The 14540-nt window shown below is 41.7% G+C and overlaps 1 protein-coding gene across 3 annotated transcripts in view; it reads left to right on the top strand.

Moving 5' to 3' along the window:
- The window catches only part of GLRA1 (glycine receptor, alpha 1), a 163479-nt gene that overhangs the window by 147696 nt on the left and 1243 nt on the right, over nt 1-14540 (top strand). For all 3 annotated transcript variants that reach the window (XM_006863900.1, XM_006863899.1, XM_006863901.1), the window contains one exon: nt 8582-8728. In XM_006863900.1, the coding sequence (XP_006863962.1) occupies nt 8582-8728 (147 nt within the window). The remainder of the gene's footprint in view (nt 1-8581; nt 8729-14540) is intronic.

The following is a 14540-nucleotide window of genomic DNA, read 5'->3' as shown; positions in this document are numbered from 1 at the left end:
TGAGTTTAAGTGATGCTGTCATACATGTTAGTCTCAGGGTATTGTCTGCTATGGTTAGTTCTCTGTTCAAAGAATTCCCAATAGTATTTTTTTGTAAGATTGATAAATATAGTGCTTACAAATTCTTTTAACTTCTGTTTTTCTGAAAATGACCTGTTTCACCATCATATTTTATAAACAGTTTTGCTGGATATATGTTGCTTGGTAGGAAACTTTTTTCTTTCAGAGTTTTAATGATGTCGTTCCATTGTCTTCTTGCTGAGAAATCAGAGTTTAGTCATAGTAGTTCTCCTTTTTAGACAACTTTTCATGTTACCTGAGCTGCTCTCTTTTGGTTTTGAAAAGTTTGATTATAATATGTCTTAGCATTTTCCTTTAGGGGGTCTATAGTGTTTAGAGTTCATTCAACTTCTTAAATGGCTATCTTTTTCTTTTAACTTTTAAGTTTTGATTGTGAATTGAGTGAAAGTTAACAGATAAGCTCATCAGCTTTACATTCAACAAATTATACATTTTGTTTCATCTCAGTGGTTATAATCTCCTCCCTGCAACAACAACTTCCCTTTTATATCTGATATTTTGTAAATCGACACAGAAAATATACTTGATGTACACATAAAAAACAACAACAAAAAAGTATGTTCATTTCAATGTCCTAAGGTAATATTCTGCAAGCCAGCTCCTGCTTGCAGACCTACAGCCTTACTCACTCCATGGTCCTAAAGCCCACAGTTGCTCTATCTCTCCACACTAGTGTTTCTGCCACTGTCTCTGCTGTTACCGCTTTTCTAGGTAGGATCTCACATTCCACTCATGCTCTTCCTTCTTGATGGTCCTGGGATCATCTGTTCCTGAAATAAAAGATTAACTACTCCCCCGCTTTTAGTTACACATCTTTTATAATCACAGTTGTGACAATCACAATTAATTCTGCTAATAATTACTCACAATTGAATCATAAAATCCTGTCAGCATCACCCCCATTCCTTTTCACCAGATGCATCTGGAGAAGAGGAAAACTATTCAGTGGGAATTCTACCTAACCCACTTAATTCTGAAACTAACCATACTCATGAAAGCTTGTAACTCAGCCATTTCATGCCTTTCTAGGCCTCATTTTTGACAGCCAATGCCTAGATTTCAAGTCCCTATCAACCCAGTAAATTGAGGAAATAAATTTATCCCTTGATATGATGAATCCTTCCATTCTGGTTGAAATTTAAGCAACTGCATCCATAAGCAAAGGGCCAGTTCATCAAATTGTAGCAATTTATATTTTCTCACAGTGTCAAACATCTTTATCTTCATCTAGTTGAATTCTGGTCAGCTAGCCGTCCAAGCTAGGTCAAATGGGTACTAGGTGCAAGTTTGGGCATTCATGCATGGCTCCCTGCACTCCAAACCAGCTGGTTGCTTTCACTCTTTGCTCTAGCCCCCAGTGGCTAACAATGCCCATGAGCTCAGGAGTTCACACATCTCCTTAAATTTCAGACCAGCCAGGTTGTCCTCTTCTCTCTCTGATCTCTTGGTCAATGAGTGTCAATGGAATATGGCCAAACTGAGCCTATGTCTTCATTGCTGCATTTCCCCCACTTCTACTAACAAGTAGACCCAGGTGGTCACCAATGAGCATACTAGACTGCTCATGAGTTCTCTTTGAGTTTTAGTCGTAGAAGGGGCTGTCTGCTCTTGCTTTAATGCTGCCAAAGTAAACAGGTTGCTTGATATTGAAAGGCTATCTTTTTTTTTAATGTTTTATTGTGAATTATGTGGTAGTTTACATGGGAGAACATTAGTTTTACATTCATCCTATCGTATATCATTTCATTACTATGGTTACAATCCCCTCCGTGCATCATCAACCACTCAAAGGGTATACACTACAAGCCTGCCCTTCCCCAACTCCCATCATCAGCACACAGCCCCTCTCCCTCTCTGTGTCTAAAGTCTCCAACTGCTTCATCTCTCCATGTCATCGTCTCTGCCTCCATCTCAGGTATCACTGCTTCATGGGTATCTTTTTTATCTTTCCTGGTGTTAGGGACGTTTTCATCCAACAACTCTTGGAAAATACTCTCTATGGGATTTTTTTTGTCTCTTCCTATGCTAGAATTCCTATCATACACAAGTTATTCCTTTTGATAGCGTTGCACATAAAAATTTTAGACTTTCTTCAAATTTTTTTGTTCTTTTATCTGATTGTTCCTGTAAGAGATGATTACTAAAGGATTTTACTTCAAGCTCAGTAATTTGGCTTCCCACTGGTTCAATTCTATTTCTTGTCCTTTCAATATGTTATCCATTTCTGAAGTCTTAGTATTAATCTTTTGGCTTCCTAATTGCTGGTTTTGTATATTTCCCTTTTATTTCCAATTATTTTATCAATTTCCTGATTTTTTCCCACAGTTTTGTCTATGATTTCCTTGATTTCATCTGTAGTTTTCTCAATTTTTCTCTCAATTCATCGAAGTTGCCTAATTAGCATTTTAAAAATTCCTTATCACATTACTCCAATACCATTTCTGGTGTTATATTTTCTGACAAGGTATTTTGTTCAATTGCTTGAGTCAGTCTGTCTTGTTTCTTTGTGTAAGCTAAAATTGTCTGTTTTCTCCGAGACACTGTGGTATCATACTTATATTTAGTTGATGATTGTATACTGGTGTATTTCTCAGGCACTTACCACCTGACTCCTGGTGAATGTGGTTGAGACTGGAAGTGTAAACTCAGTTAGTTCTCTGTTCATTGTTTGTGTAGCATAGTTCAGGGCAGGTTCATGTGCCTACAGAAGTAAGGGTGCTACACTAGGTACCAGACCCCAGGCAGAGCAGAAGCTTAACAACAGGAGTGGGTGCTATTGGTTGTGAGATTGGTGAGCGTTAACACTGGCCATGCCCATATCTACCAAGAGGCACAGGAACAAGGTTGCTGCCAACCTCCAACTGCATCCTGTGCCTGTAGGTGCTGTATCAACAGCCATTCACAAAAACTCAAAAAAGCTGCACTGTTCTATTCCAGCATGCAATCTGCCCATTTTTCTTCTATTTCATTGCTCCTGTTCGTCTTCATCTTCTGGTTGGCACTCAGTCCACCTCCCTGTTCTACCTCTAATGTTCTGGATTCCAAGATCACCATCTGTATCTGTTTCACTCAGTCTCCCATGTGTTTGCTACAGGGGATTGGCTCAGTGTGTTTGCTTATTCTACTATTTTGTCCTAGACTCCTAGCACTACAGTTTTTATTGCTACACTTTTGCAATAAATTTTGAAATCAGAAAATAAGTATCCTCCAACTTTGTTCTATTTCAACATTATTTTGGTTAATATGAGTCTCTTGTATAGATTTTAGGATCCTCATCAAGTTCTGCAAAAAGGTAAGATAGAATTTTTGCAAGAATTGCATTGAAACTTTAGATGAATTTGGGAACTGTTATCATCTTTACATCCTGGTGTGTCTCTATGGGTTAATGCGCTGGTCTGCTAAGTCATTTTGAACAACAAGGTCAGTGGATCAAGCTCACCAGCTGTTCCTTGGAAAGAAACCCTTTACAGGATTGCTGTAAGTCAAAACTGACTCAATGGCACGTAACAACAACAACAGCAACAACAACATCATCTTAATAATATTTAGTATTCTGATCTGTGAACACAGGTTGTTTTCCCACTTATTTTGTACTTCTTTCTTTTTTTTTTAATGTTTTATTATGAATTGTGTGATAATCTACACGGGAGAACATCAGCTTTACATTCATTCCATCATCCATCATTTCGTTGGCATAGTTATCATCCTGTCCATACATCCTCACCCAACCAAGGGGTGTACCCTGTAAACCTGCACCCTCCTCCCACCACAGTCCTCAGCTTGCTCATTCATTGCTGGTATATAGAAACCCAACTGATTTTTGTGTGTGACCTTATACCCTGCTACTTTGCTGAATTGCTTTAGCAAGTTCTAATAGTTTTCCTATGGAATCTATGGGATTTCCTATATATCATATATCATTTCTTCTATGAAGAGGGATATTTTTATGCCTCCACCTAAATTTGGATTTTTTTTTTTTTCCTTGACTAATTGCTCTGGCACTTAGCAGGAACAACCATAACAATTGCTCTGGCCAGAACTTCCAGAACAATGTTGAATAGCAGTGCTAAGAGTATCTTTCTTCTGTTCCTGATCTTAATGGAAAAGCTTTCAGTCTTTTTCTATTGAGTATATTAACCGTGGGATTTTTTGTAAGTAGTATTTATTATGTTAAGGATTCTTCTTCAATTCCTATCCTGTTGAGCGTTTTTTTGTTTTTGTTTTTGTTTTATGAAAGCGTACTGAATTTCGTCAAATGCTTTTTTATGTATGAATTGAGATGATAATGAGGTTTTTTCCCTATTAATGTGGTGTATAACTTTAATTGATTTTCTGATGTTGAACTGCCATTACCTTTCTAGAATAAACCCCATTTGCTATAATTCTTTTAATAGATTTTTGGATTCAGTTTCCTAGAATTTTGTTGAGGATTTTTGCATCTATAATCATTATGGATGTTGGTCTGTAGTTTTCTCTTCTTGGGAGCTTAGGGACTTAAGTCTGCCATTAGCATGTGCAGAGCCCTAAGCATGCAAGTGACCTTCTAAATTACCAGTAATTTTCTAAAACCCCCTTTGAACATCTCATTCCCAAGCTTCTCCTTTTTTTCTTAATCTCCTGATTTTTTTTTTCACTTTACATCATATCCTAGAAAATTTTCATGTTGTATTAAATATTACATTGAAATTTTAATCATTGAAAAAAAGATACCAATTATCAGGACTGACTGTGAGGGTTGGAAATGCAAAGGTAGACATTTTGTAGCACAAGGAGGGGAGTGGTTGTCTTTGCAGTCTAGGAACAGAGGTCTCTGGGACCATCAAGGGAGAAGAGCAGAGTGCAGGACTCTACCCAGAGAAGCAGTGATGCCAGAGATGGAGGCAGAGACGATGATGTGGAGAGATGGAGTGGCTGTGAACTCTAGACCCAGAGAGGGAGAGGGGCTGTGTGCTGACAGCCTGAGGGGAGGGGGGAAGCAGACTTGCAGGGTATAACCTTTGGTTGTTTCATGAGGCATGGAGTGGATTGTAATTATTTCAATGAAACAAAATATGATAGGATGAATATGTATCCTATCATATTTTGCTAATGTTCTCCCATGTAATGCTAATGTTCTCGCATGTAAATGATCACATAATTCACACACACACACAAAAAGATACAATTAGTGCAACCAATTGGTCTGTTAGTATGCTGTTGTAGTTAAGTGCCATCGAGTCGGTTCTGAACCATAGCAACCCTGTATAGAGTTTCCAAAGAGCTTCTGGTGAGTTTGAACCACAGATTTTGCAATTCAAATAGCTTTGCAGTCTGGTGCATTAACCCACAGCGCTATACCAGGACTCCTATTAGTTACCTCACTTAGTTACTATTATGGGAATATAAAAACACTGTTGCCAGCTTTTCTTTGTAAGCTTTTTGGTTAACCTAGTGTTTGCCTCAACTCTTAATCACTGTCTCAGACAGTCATGATGTTCAACATTTTCTAAAGTTTTCCACAAAATACACCTATAGAAAAGGTTGCTCATGCAGGGTTAATTCCAGTTCAGGCAAGATAATGACAGTCTTGTGACGCATCAGATAATGGCAATTCTCTGGGAATGGGATTTTCAATGAGTTCCAACTCTTTTCTTTCCTATCCAGTGGCTGCCAGGATGGTTGGTTTTCAAGACTTTCATGGAGCTGGGGAAGGGAAAAATGGTCATAGAGCAAGTTAAAATGACACAAAGCACTATGAGAAAACATACATCTATACAAAAACTTGTGCATGAATGTTTATAGCAGATTATTCATTATTAGCCAAGGATTGAACAATTCCAAATGTTTATTAACTGACAAATGGTGGTATATCATATGCTATACTTGTTTGTTGTTCATAATATGATATAATGTTGTTGTTGTTGTTGTTGTTGTTGTTAAGTGCCATCAAGTCGGTTCCAACCCATAGCGACCCTGAACAGGGTTTCCAAGGCTGTAAATCTTTACCGGAGCAGAAAGCATCATCTTTCTCCCATGGAGCAGCTGGTAGTTTCAAACTGCTGACCTTGTGGTTTGCAGCCTGATTCGTAACCACTACGCTACCAGAGCTCCAATAGAATATTGTTGTTGTTGTTGTTAAGTGACGTCGAGTCGGTTCCAACCCATAGCGACCCTGCACAGGGTTCCTGAGGCTGTAAATCTATACGGGAGCAGAAAGCCTCATCTTTCTCCCACGGAGCACCTGGTAGTTTCGAACTGCTGACTTTGCGGTTTGCAGCCCAATTTGTAACCACTATGCTACCAGAACTCCTATGATAGAATATTAGTCACCCATAAAAAAGATATATGCTACAATGTGGATGAGCCTTGAAAACATTGTGCTGAATGAAAGGAGCCAGTCACAAAATTATATACTTTCATTCATACAAAATGTCTACAGAGAGACAGAAAGTATATTTATGGTTGCTTAGAGCTTGGGGTGTGAGGAAGGATATATGGGTTGCAGAGGAGTGATAACTAAAAAGTATGAGGTTTCTTTCTGAAGCAATGAAAATGTTCCAAAATTTTCCTGATGAAAATTACACATACTTGTGAATGTATGAAAAGTCTTTGGATTGTATACTTTAAATAGGTGAATTGTATGGTATGTGAATTACATCTCAACAAAGCTTTTTAAAAAATTTTTTTTTTACGTTTTTACTGTGAATTATGTGATAGTTTACATAGGAGAACATTAGCTTTACATTCATCCTATCATATTTCATTTCATTGCAATGATTACAATTCCCTCCATGCGTCATCAAACAAGCCTGCCCCTTGGTCGTCAGCACATAGACCCTCTCCCTCCCTGAGTCCAGAGTCCCCAGCCGTTCCATCTCTCCACATCATCCATCATCTCTGCCTCCATCTCTGGCATCACTGCTTCTCTGGATAGGGTTCCGTACTCCGCTCTTCTCCCTTGATGGTCCCAGGGGTCTCTGCTCCTGGACTGCAAAGTCAACCACTCCCCTCTTTTTGTTACAGAATGTCTACCTTTACATTTCCAACATTCACGGTCAGTCTTGATAGTAATTATTCACTATCGAAACACAAGAGTTTTATCCCCAGCTCCTTTTACCAGCCCTATCTAGACAGGTTGGAAACCATGCAGTGGAGATTCTACCTTCCTCCATGCCCTCTGGAACTAGGCTCCATCTTGAAAGCTTGTAAGCCAGTCACTTCTTGCCTTTGTAGCCCCCACATTTTGGGTAGCCAATATCTAAGTTGCCCACCCTTCTTAGCCCTGTGTACCGAGGAGGTGGGAATGATCCTCACTATAAAGATTTGTTCCCTCTTTTGAGCTACTACATCCACAAGTATAGGTCAACTTCACATCAAATTTTAGTGGATTACTCTTTTTTTCCTCTTATTTCTTCTTTTAGTTGAGTTCTGATCATCCAGCCATTGAATCCAGGTCAAGTGGGTACTATCTGCAAGTATGAGTGTTCTTGTGCATCTCCCCTCACTTCATATCAGCCGGATGTATTACTCTCTGCTCTAGTCTTCTGTGGCCATGTCCCTGTCTCTGGGCCCAAGAGTCCCCAGGTCTTGCCATACTGCTGGCCAACCAGGTCTCAACCCCGGTTGACAGGAGTCTATTGAATGTGGTCCGACTTAGCTCACAATTTCATTACTGTTTTTCCCCCACTTCCCCTTATGGGTGACCAACGTGGTCACCAGCAAGACCACATGGCTGCTTGTGTATTCCCTTTGAGTCTTAGTCTTGGAAAGGGGTTTTCCCTGAGGGGACCTGACCAGTTACCTTGATGACTCCCAGGCAAACATCTTGCTTGTTCTTGTAGTAGTCAACTGAGCTGTCATTATCGTTTTTTCATTTTCCTGCTGGTCTTTCTTTCAAGAAGTATCTTCTGTTCTTCTAGCTGCTACAGGCTGGTCTGCTTGTCCTTTCAAGTGGAAATTTCCCACCTCAGAAGATTCTAGATGGGGATCAGAATTACACCTATGGTCTTATCATCAAAGCTATTTTTTAAAATATACTTGCTGGTCTATGATACACAGCTAATTTTCTTGAATAGACTTCTTTTTCTCCAGAAAACTGCTATAAACCTTTCATTAATGAGCAGATGTCTGAAAAAGTTGCTTTTATGGAAGGGAAAATTTTGAAGGCTTTTTCCATGACCATTTTTGCTGACCCTCCCTTCACTTCGAACATTAGGTGGAACGCTCTGATCCTATCATCTCTTCCATTAACTGAACACACAAGAAACATCAAGACCTCCTCTGTATAGACCTTGAGTAGTTACCACATTCTATTTTCCCCCAACATTCTATCCAATCTACCTGGTGCATTTTCTTCTGCTTTCCTCTTCACCCTCCACCCTAATAACTCATTGCAGGTGGGTGGCAGCAGTGGGTGGTAGGAGGAGTTAATGAAGAGCAGAAAACATTCTGCCATACTCAACATTCCACTCTCCTTTTCTGCCCTTCCCTCCCTGCGTTCCCTCCCTCACTCCCCATCCAGGTGTCCTATGTGAAAGCCATTGACATTTGGATGGCGGTATGCCTGCTATTCGTGTTCTCAGCCCTACTAGAGTATGCTGCGGTCAACTTTGTGTCTCGGCAGCACAAAGAGCTGCTCCGATTCAGAAGGAAGCGGAGACATCACAAGGTAGGCCTTTGGGTCACTGCCTGAGGAGGGATAGCTGGTGGTAAATGAAAGTTTCAAGCAACCTTGGCTGACAATATTTGTATCACTGGATCAACCTTTTCAGTGGTAAGGCAGGCAAGAAACAGGAATTAAAGTCCTAGCTTTCCCTTCTGTTAATAATGCCCTGGTTGGGTCCATAGGTAATCACTCTTTCCCCCATGACTATACCACAGAAATTATCAAGTTACACCAGAAGGCAGACTGATGGAGCAAATGCTGGTGGGACTGAGACATTAGGTAGCTGCTAAACTAGACGATGGTATGCTGAGATGTCTACTGGTTTTTGTCATTGTTGTTGTTTCTGTAAGGCTGTATTCTTTCAATGGGCTTGGTTCTGAAAGAGAATTCCACCACGGAAGTTATGATCTTCAATATCATGCCCAGATTCCAAGTCTCCTTGCTCTTTTCCTCCAAGAAATGGAAAACAAACAAGATTCTCCCCTAGAGTCGATTCTCTTACCTTATAACTAACTGAAGCATAACACACTGAAGAAAGGCATATGAACAAAGGGGAGGCTTGCTAACCAGAAAATCTGTCCTTAAGCTGCCAAATTGTTTCTGATTCATAGTGTCCCTGTACAGGGCTCCCAAGGAGTGGCTGGTAGGTTTGAACCACTGACCTTGGGGTTAGCAGCCCAGTGCTTATCCTACAGCTCTACATCAGAACCTATACCAACCCTGTATAGGGTTTCCAAGGAGTAGTTGATGAGCTTGAACCACCGACCTCTTGGTTCAAACTGACTTTGTTGTCCAACGCATTAACCCACAGCACCACACCAGGGCTAGAACAACAATATGTTTCTTAAGCATCAGCAATCTAATTTGATTAACTTTTGATAATTTACTCTGGGCAAGAGACAAACCTTTCCCAAATCGAAAATGTCCATGAGCATGACCAAGTATCACCATCCTTCTGAACTTATATTAGAAGATGAAGCTGTCTTATATGCAAGAAACTAGACAAGACTTCTTTAAAAACCCCAAGTTCCAGTCCTTTCATTGTGGTTGTTGTAGTTGTTAAGTACCGTGGAGTCGGTTCCAACTCATAGTGACCCTGCACAGGGTTTCTGAGGCTGCAAATCTTTACAGGAGCAGAAAGCCTATCTTTTTCCCTCAAAACAACTGGTAGTTTCGATTGGCTGACCTTGAAGTTAACAGCCCAATTTGTAACCACTACGCTACCAGAGCTTCTTTCATATAATCCATTAAATACTTTACCTTTGACTCTTAAAAAACAAAAAACTAATCAAGAAACTGGCCAAATACAACTATTGCTGGGATTTATTGTTATGTTTCCCTTTTCTTACATGGGTTAACTGCTTGTAACATTTGCTTTTGCTAAAAGGCTGACAGATTTGTCAGTGAGACACTTCTTTGGGAAGACTATGTCCACAATACCTGGTTAGCATCAAACTACCATATATTATATAACAGCAGATTTTACACTGTACAACTCTAGAGGGCACATTTGTGTAGACCACAGTGTGAAAAGAACCCCCTGCAATTATGCAGTATGGTGAGCCTGCAATACTTCAAAGGGCTGCCTCCATCCTCCCCAAACCTAGAAGAAAACAAAAGCTTTCTCTCAGAACAGCACTTTAAAGTATGAATAGATCACTAGGTTCTCTTCACAAATCTACCCAGTTTTGTTTGTCTTGTCAAGTTCCCTCCTCACTCTCTCTCAGCATGTTTTACCTGGAAGGTCATCCAACTACTCCTCAAATTCAACTGATGTTGGAGACTGATGGCAGAGAGGTGAGGCAAGTCACCGGAGTCCCCAAGAGCATTGATGGCAGAAGCCAGGTTGATGTACAAGCATTCCTTGGTTTTCCTCATACCCTTGACTATACACCATGAGTTGCTTATCTGTTGGTCAAAGTTCTTTCCCAAAGCAAGTAAAAACAGTTATCACATCTTAAATAAGAATTAAGGTTTATGGTCAAAAATTGATAGTCCAAAAGGTTAAATTGGCATGCAAAACATCTTTAGTTTGGCCAGCACAGCCAGGGGGATAAGGTGTCAACATTTCTTTTAAACTCCTGCTTCTGGCTTCACTTGAAGACTCACAGTCTCTGGCCTTGTGGGAGTCACCTTCCCGCATGGCACCAGTACACTGCTTGAAATAGGGAATATGGCTTCCAGTGTACCTGCTTCCAACATTCCCTCCTGTCTCTTCTAACCAGAGACCGTTTTTTACCCCAGTCTACTTCTTCTGCCTCAGTTCTCCTACCTGTCCCTTATGTGCATTTGAATTTGTTACTTCTTTCCTATGGGCTTGGAACTTGGCGCAAAAGTCAGCAACAACGAAGGTACAGAATGTTGTTGTTCAGTACCATGGAGTTGGTTCTGGCTCATTGTGACCCTGTTCAGGGGTTCCGAGGCTGTAAATCTTTACGGGAGCAGAAAGCCTCATCTTTCTTTCGTGGAACAGCTGGTAGCTTCAAACTGCTCAGCTTATGGCTTGCAGCCTAATTCATAACCACTACGCTACCAGAGCTATAGGACGCTGCATTTTCACCAGAGTTGTTGTTATGTGCCGTGGAGTCGGTTCCGACTCATAGTGACCCTGTCCAGGGTTTCTGAGGCTGTAAATCTTTATGGGAGCAGAAAGCCTCATCTTTCTCCTGCAGAACAGCTGGAACTGCTGACCTTGTGGCTCACAGCCGGATTCGTAATCACTACATTACCAGAGCTCCTTTTCACCAGAGTAAGGCACATTAAATGTGGCACATTAAAAGTGTACCAAGCTTGGACTGCACAAACCTCCCTTGGCAGAAAGTTTGCAAAGGGGACTTTAAACCCCAGATGGTGAGTGGAAAGGAATTTCTCCAAGTCAGTGATTTTGGCCAGGTTCCCCAATTCCCACCACCTTCCCATGTTACCTTATTTGTTGGGCAGAAAGCATCTGGTCCTCAAATTCCCTGGCTGGCCTCATTAGGCAGTTACTGGGAAGCCTTTGCAAGCTCCAGACTTCCCTGGGTTCTAGAGTATAGTACCGATTTCCCCATTGCAGCCCAAGAAGCTCCAGGTGCAGTTTGCTATTCATTGCCTGCCACCTACTGGTTGGACTAGAAATAACAAGTCTTTTTCGTGTCATTCCCAATCCATTTGATTCCAGTCGGATGTGTCCCTGGCGTGGCCTGTAGGTTACGCACTGAACTGCAAGTTTGGCGATTCAAAGCCACCAGATTCTCCTAGGAAACTCTGTACAGGGTCGCAGTGAGTCAAAACTGACTCGACAGCACTAAACAATAATAACGCACAATAATAGCATGAGCACAGGACTGCAAACCAGTGGTTAAAACCCACCAGCTGCTCTACGGGATAAAGAGGATGTTTTCTACTCCTGCAAATAATTACATCCTCAGAAACTCTACACAAGGTTGTCTGAGGTCAGAACCGATGCGACTCGACGGCACTTAACAACAATAACATAGGGTCCTGAGGAGTCCCGGTGTGGCGCTATAGGATAAGCTAACCTCAAAACGGACGGTTCAAGACCACCAACTACTCCTCAGAAACCCTATTCTGGGTTGTTAAGAGTTAGAACCAACTTCACAGCACTTACAACCACCATAGGGTTTCCGGGATTATAAATCTTTACGGGAACATAAAGCCTCATCTTGCTTCTGAGAGCGGCTGATGAATTTGACCTTACAGTTAGCAGTTCAGTGCTTATCCTACAGTGCCACCAGGGCTCCTTGTCATTTCTTTCACCCAATGACATTGTGAAATTGATCATCTTCGAACCTCTAGTCCTTAGCTCCAGCCCCTCCCATTCCTGTATTCAACAGATGAGGAAGGCATAGAATAATTCAGCCAAAGCCACAAGAAAGTAAATATGGTGCTTTGCCCTGCATGCCCAGGCCTCCCTCACCCCGCCTCCCCTGCAAGGGTAGATTTGTATTTATATACACCAGAGTCCCCAGGCTCTCTCAGGCTCTCTAACAAACACCGTCCAGTAATTTGGCCAGCCTCCCGCAGCTCCTCTCCTTCATCCTGGCACAAGTCCTCTACTGCCCCTCTCCTCACACACAAATATTCATTGAGCTCCTATTTGCCGGACACTATGGCATATTCCTGGAGTCCTGGTGTGGCACTGTGGGTGAATGTGCTGGACTGAAAACTTGGTTTGACTGTTCAAGCTCACCAGTTGCTCCTCCGAAAGTTTTTCCAGGGTTGCTATGGATCAGAACCAACTCGACGGCTCTTAACAGCAACATAGCATATTCCCTTCTTCCGACTTCTGCAATGAGGGTGTTAAGACATTCATTCATTCATTTGCCAAAACTTGGTTGAGCATTTATCTCTGTCTCCAACTCTCTTGTTGCTAGGGATACAATCCTGTTTTCTGTTGGTTTCTGGTTTTGTTTTTGTTTTAAAGGGGTTGGGGGCTGGGACAGGTAAAGGCAGAAAATAAACATGTATTTCTTCAACAAATATCTACTTTACATTTAATATTGAGGGTGGCGTAGACAGGATAGACTTTGTTTCTACCTTCATAGTGTTTACGGTCTAAAGAGAAGAAGCTAATTGCCATTGAATGCCAGTTGCCATTGAAAGAATGCTGGTTCATGGCAATGTCATGTGAGTCAGAACAGAAGTCTGCTCTGGTGGGTTTTCAGTGGCTGAAATAGACCACCAGGCTTTCTGCTGAGGCATCTCTGGGTAGACTCAACCCCCCCACCCCCAACCTTTCATTTAGCAACCAAGGGTATTAGCTAGTTACACCACCCAGAACCCCCAAAATGATGTGATATGTGTATATATTTTTAAAAGGAGCTTTTGAAGCAAGAGCAAGGCTGCCTAGCCTTGGGAGCTCAGAGAAGCCTTCTTGAGTCAGGTCAGGTGAAAGAGAAAATGCTGAGGGCACAGAGAGTTGGGAGGGTATTTTAGGCAGAGAAAGCAACTTAAAGTGAGAGAAAAGGATCATGGCACTTTCAAAGACACACAAATTGTTCAGGGTGACTGGGGCAAAGAATGGTAGAGATTGATCCACAGTGAAGGGTTCAGGTAATCTAAGCCCTCGTTTACCATGTTGTTGTTGTTGTTGTTGTTGTTGTTATGTGCCATGGAGTCAGTTCCGACTCATAGTGACCCTGTACAGGGTTTCCAAGGCTGTAAAATCTTTACTGGAGCAGAAAGCCTCCTCTTTCTCCCGTGGAACCACTGGTAGTATCAAACTGCTGACCTTAAGGTTAGCAGCCCAACTCTTAACCATTCCGCTACCAGAGCTCCTTGTTAGAGAGTTTCATTTGCCAGAAGTCAATAGTAGCAGAAGTTGACCAATAAGATCTGTGTATTATAAGCAGATGTGCTGGGGGTGGGGAAAGTGGGCAGATGGTAACCCAAGCGCAGGGCAGAAAGACTAGAGATGTGGAGGCAGCAATAGCTCCTCTACTGAGTTTCTTCTCTGCTGACCCTGTCCTGAATGGGAAGAAGACAGGGTCCCTATCCTCACATCTAGGAGAGCAATGTGAGTTGATGAAACTCCCCCAGGACTACGCAACAAGGCAGCTTGAGACCAAAACACTGCACACTCAGTAGCCCCGTCAGCGCTCACGTGGAGAGAGAACACAAGTGCACATGATGAGAGCACACAACAGGAGCTCCGTGAGACAGATCAGGAAGGAAAGAGTATCATGAGCTGGGAAAGGGATGAACTTAGAAGAATAACTCAAAGAAGAGAAGAATTTGGTAGGGGGCATAAAGCAGGGGAGTGGAAATACCCGCAGAATGATTGAGAAAGTACAACAAAGCTGGCAGGGGTACA

This window comes from Chrysochloris asiatica, unplaced genomic scaffold (genome assembly GCF_000296735.1).
Source record: "Chrysochloris asiatica unplaced genomic scaffold, ChrAsi1.0 scaffold00057, whole genome shotgun sequence".
In the NCBI taxonomy this organism is placed as follows: Eukaryota; Metazoa; Chordata; class Mammalia; order Afrosoricida; family Chrysochloridae; genus Chrysochloris; species Chrysochloris asiatica.
The sequence above is the reverse complement of the archived record's forward strand: the minus strand, read 5'-3'. Positions and strand labels throughout refer to the sequence as shown.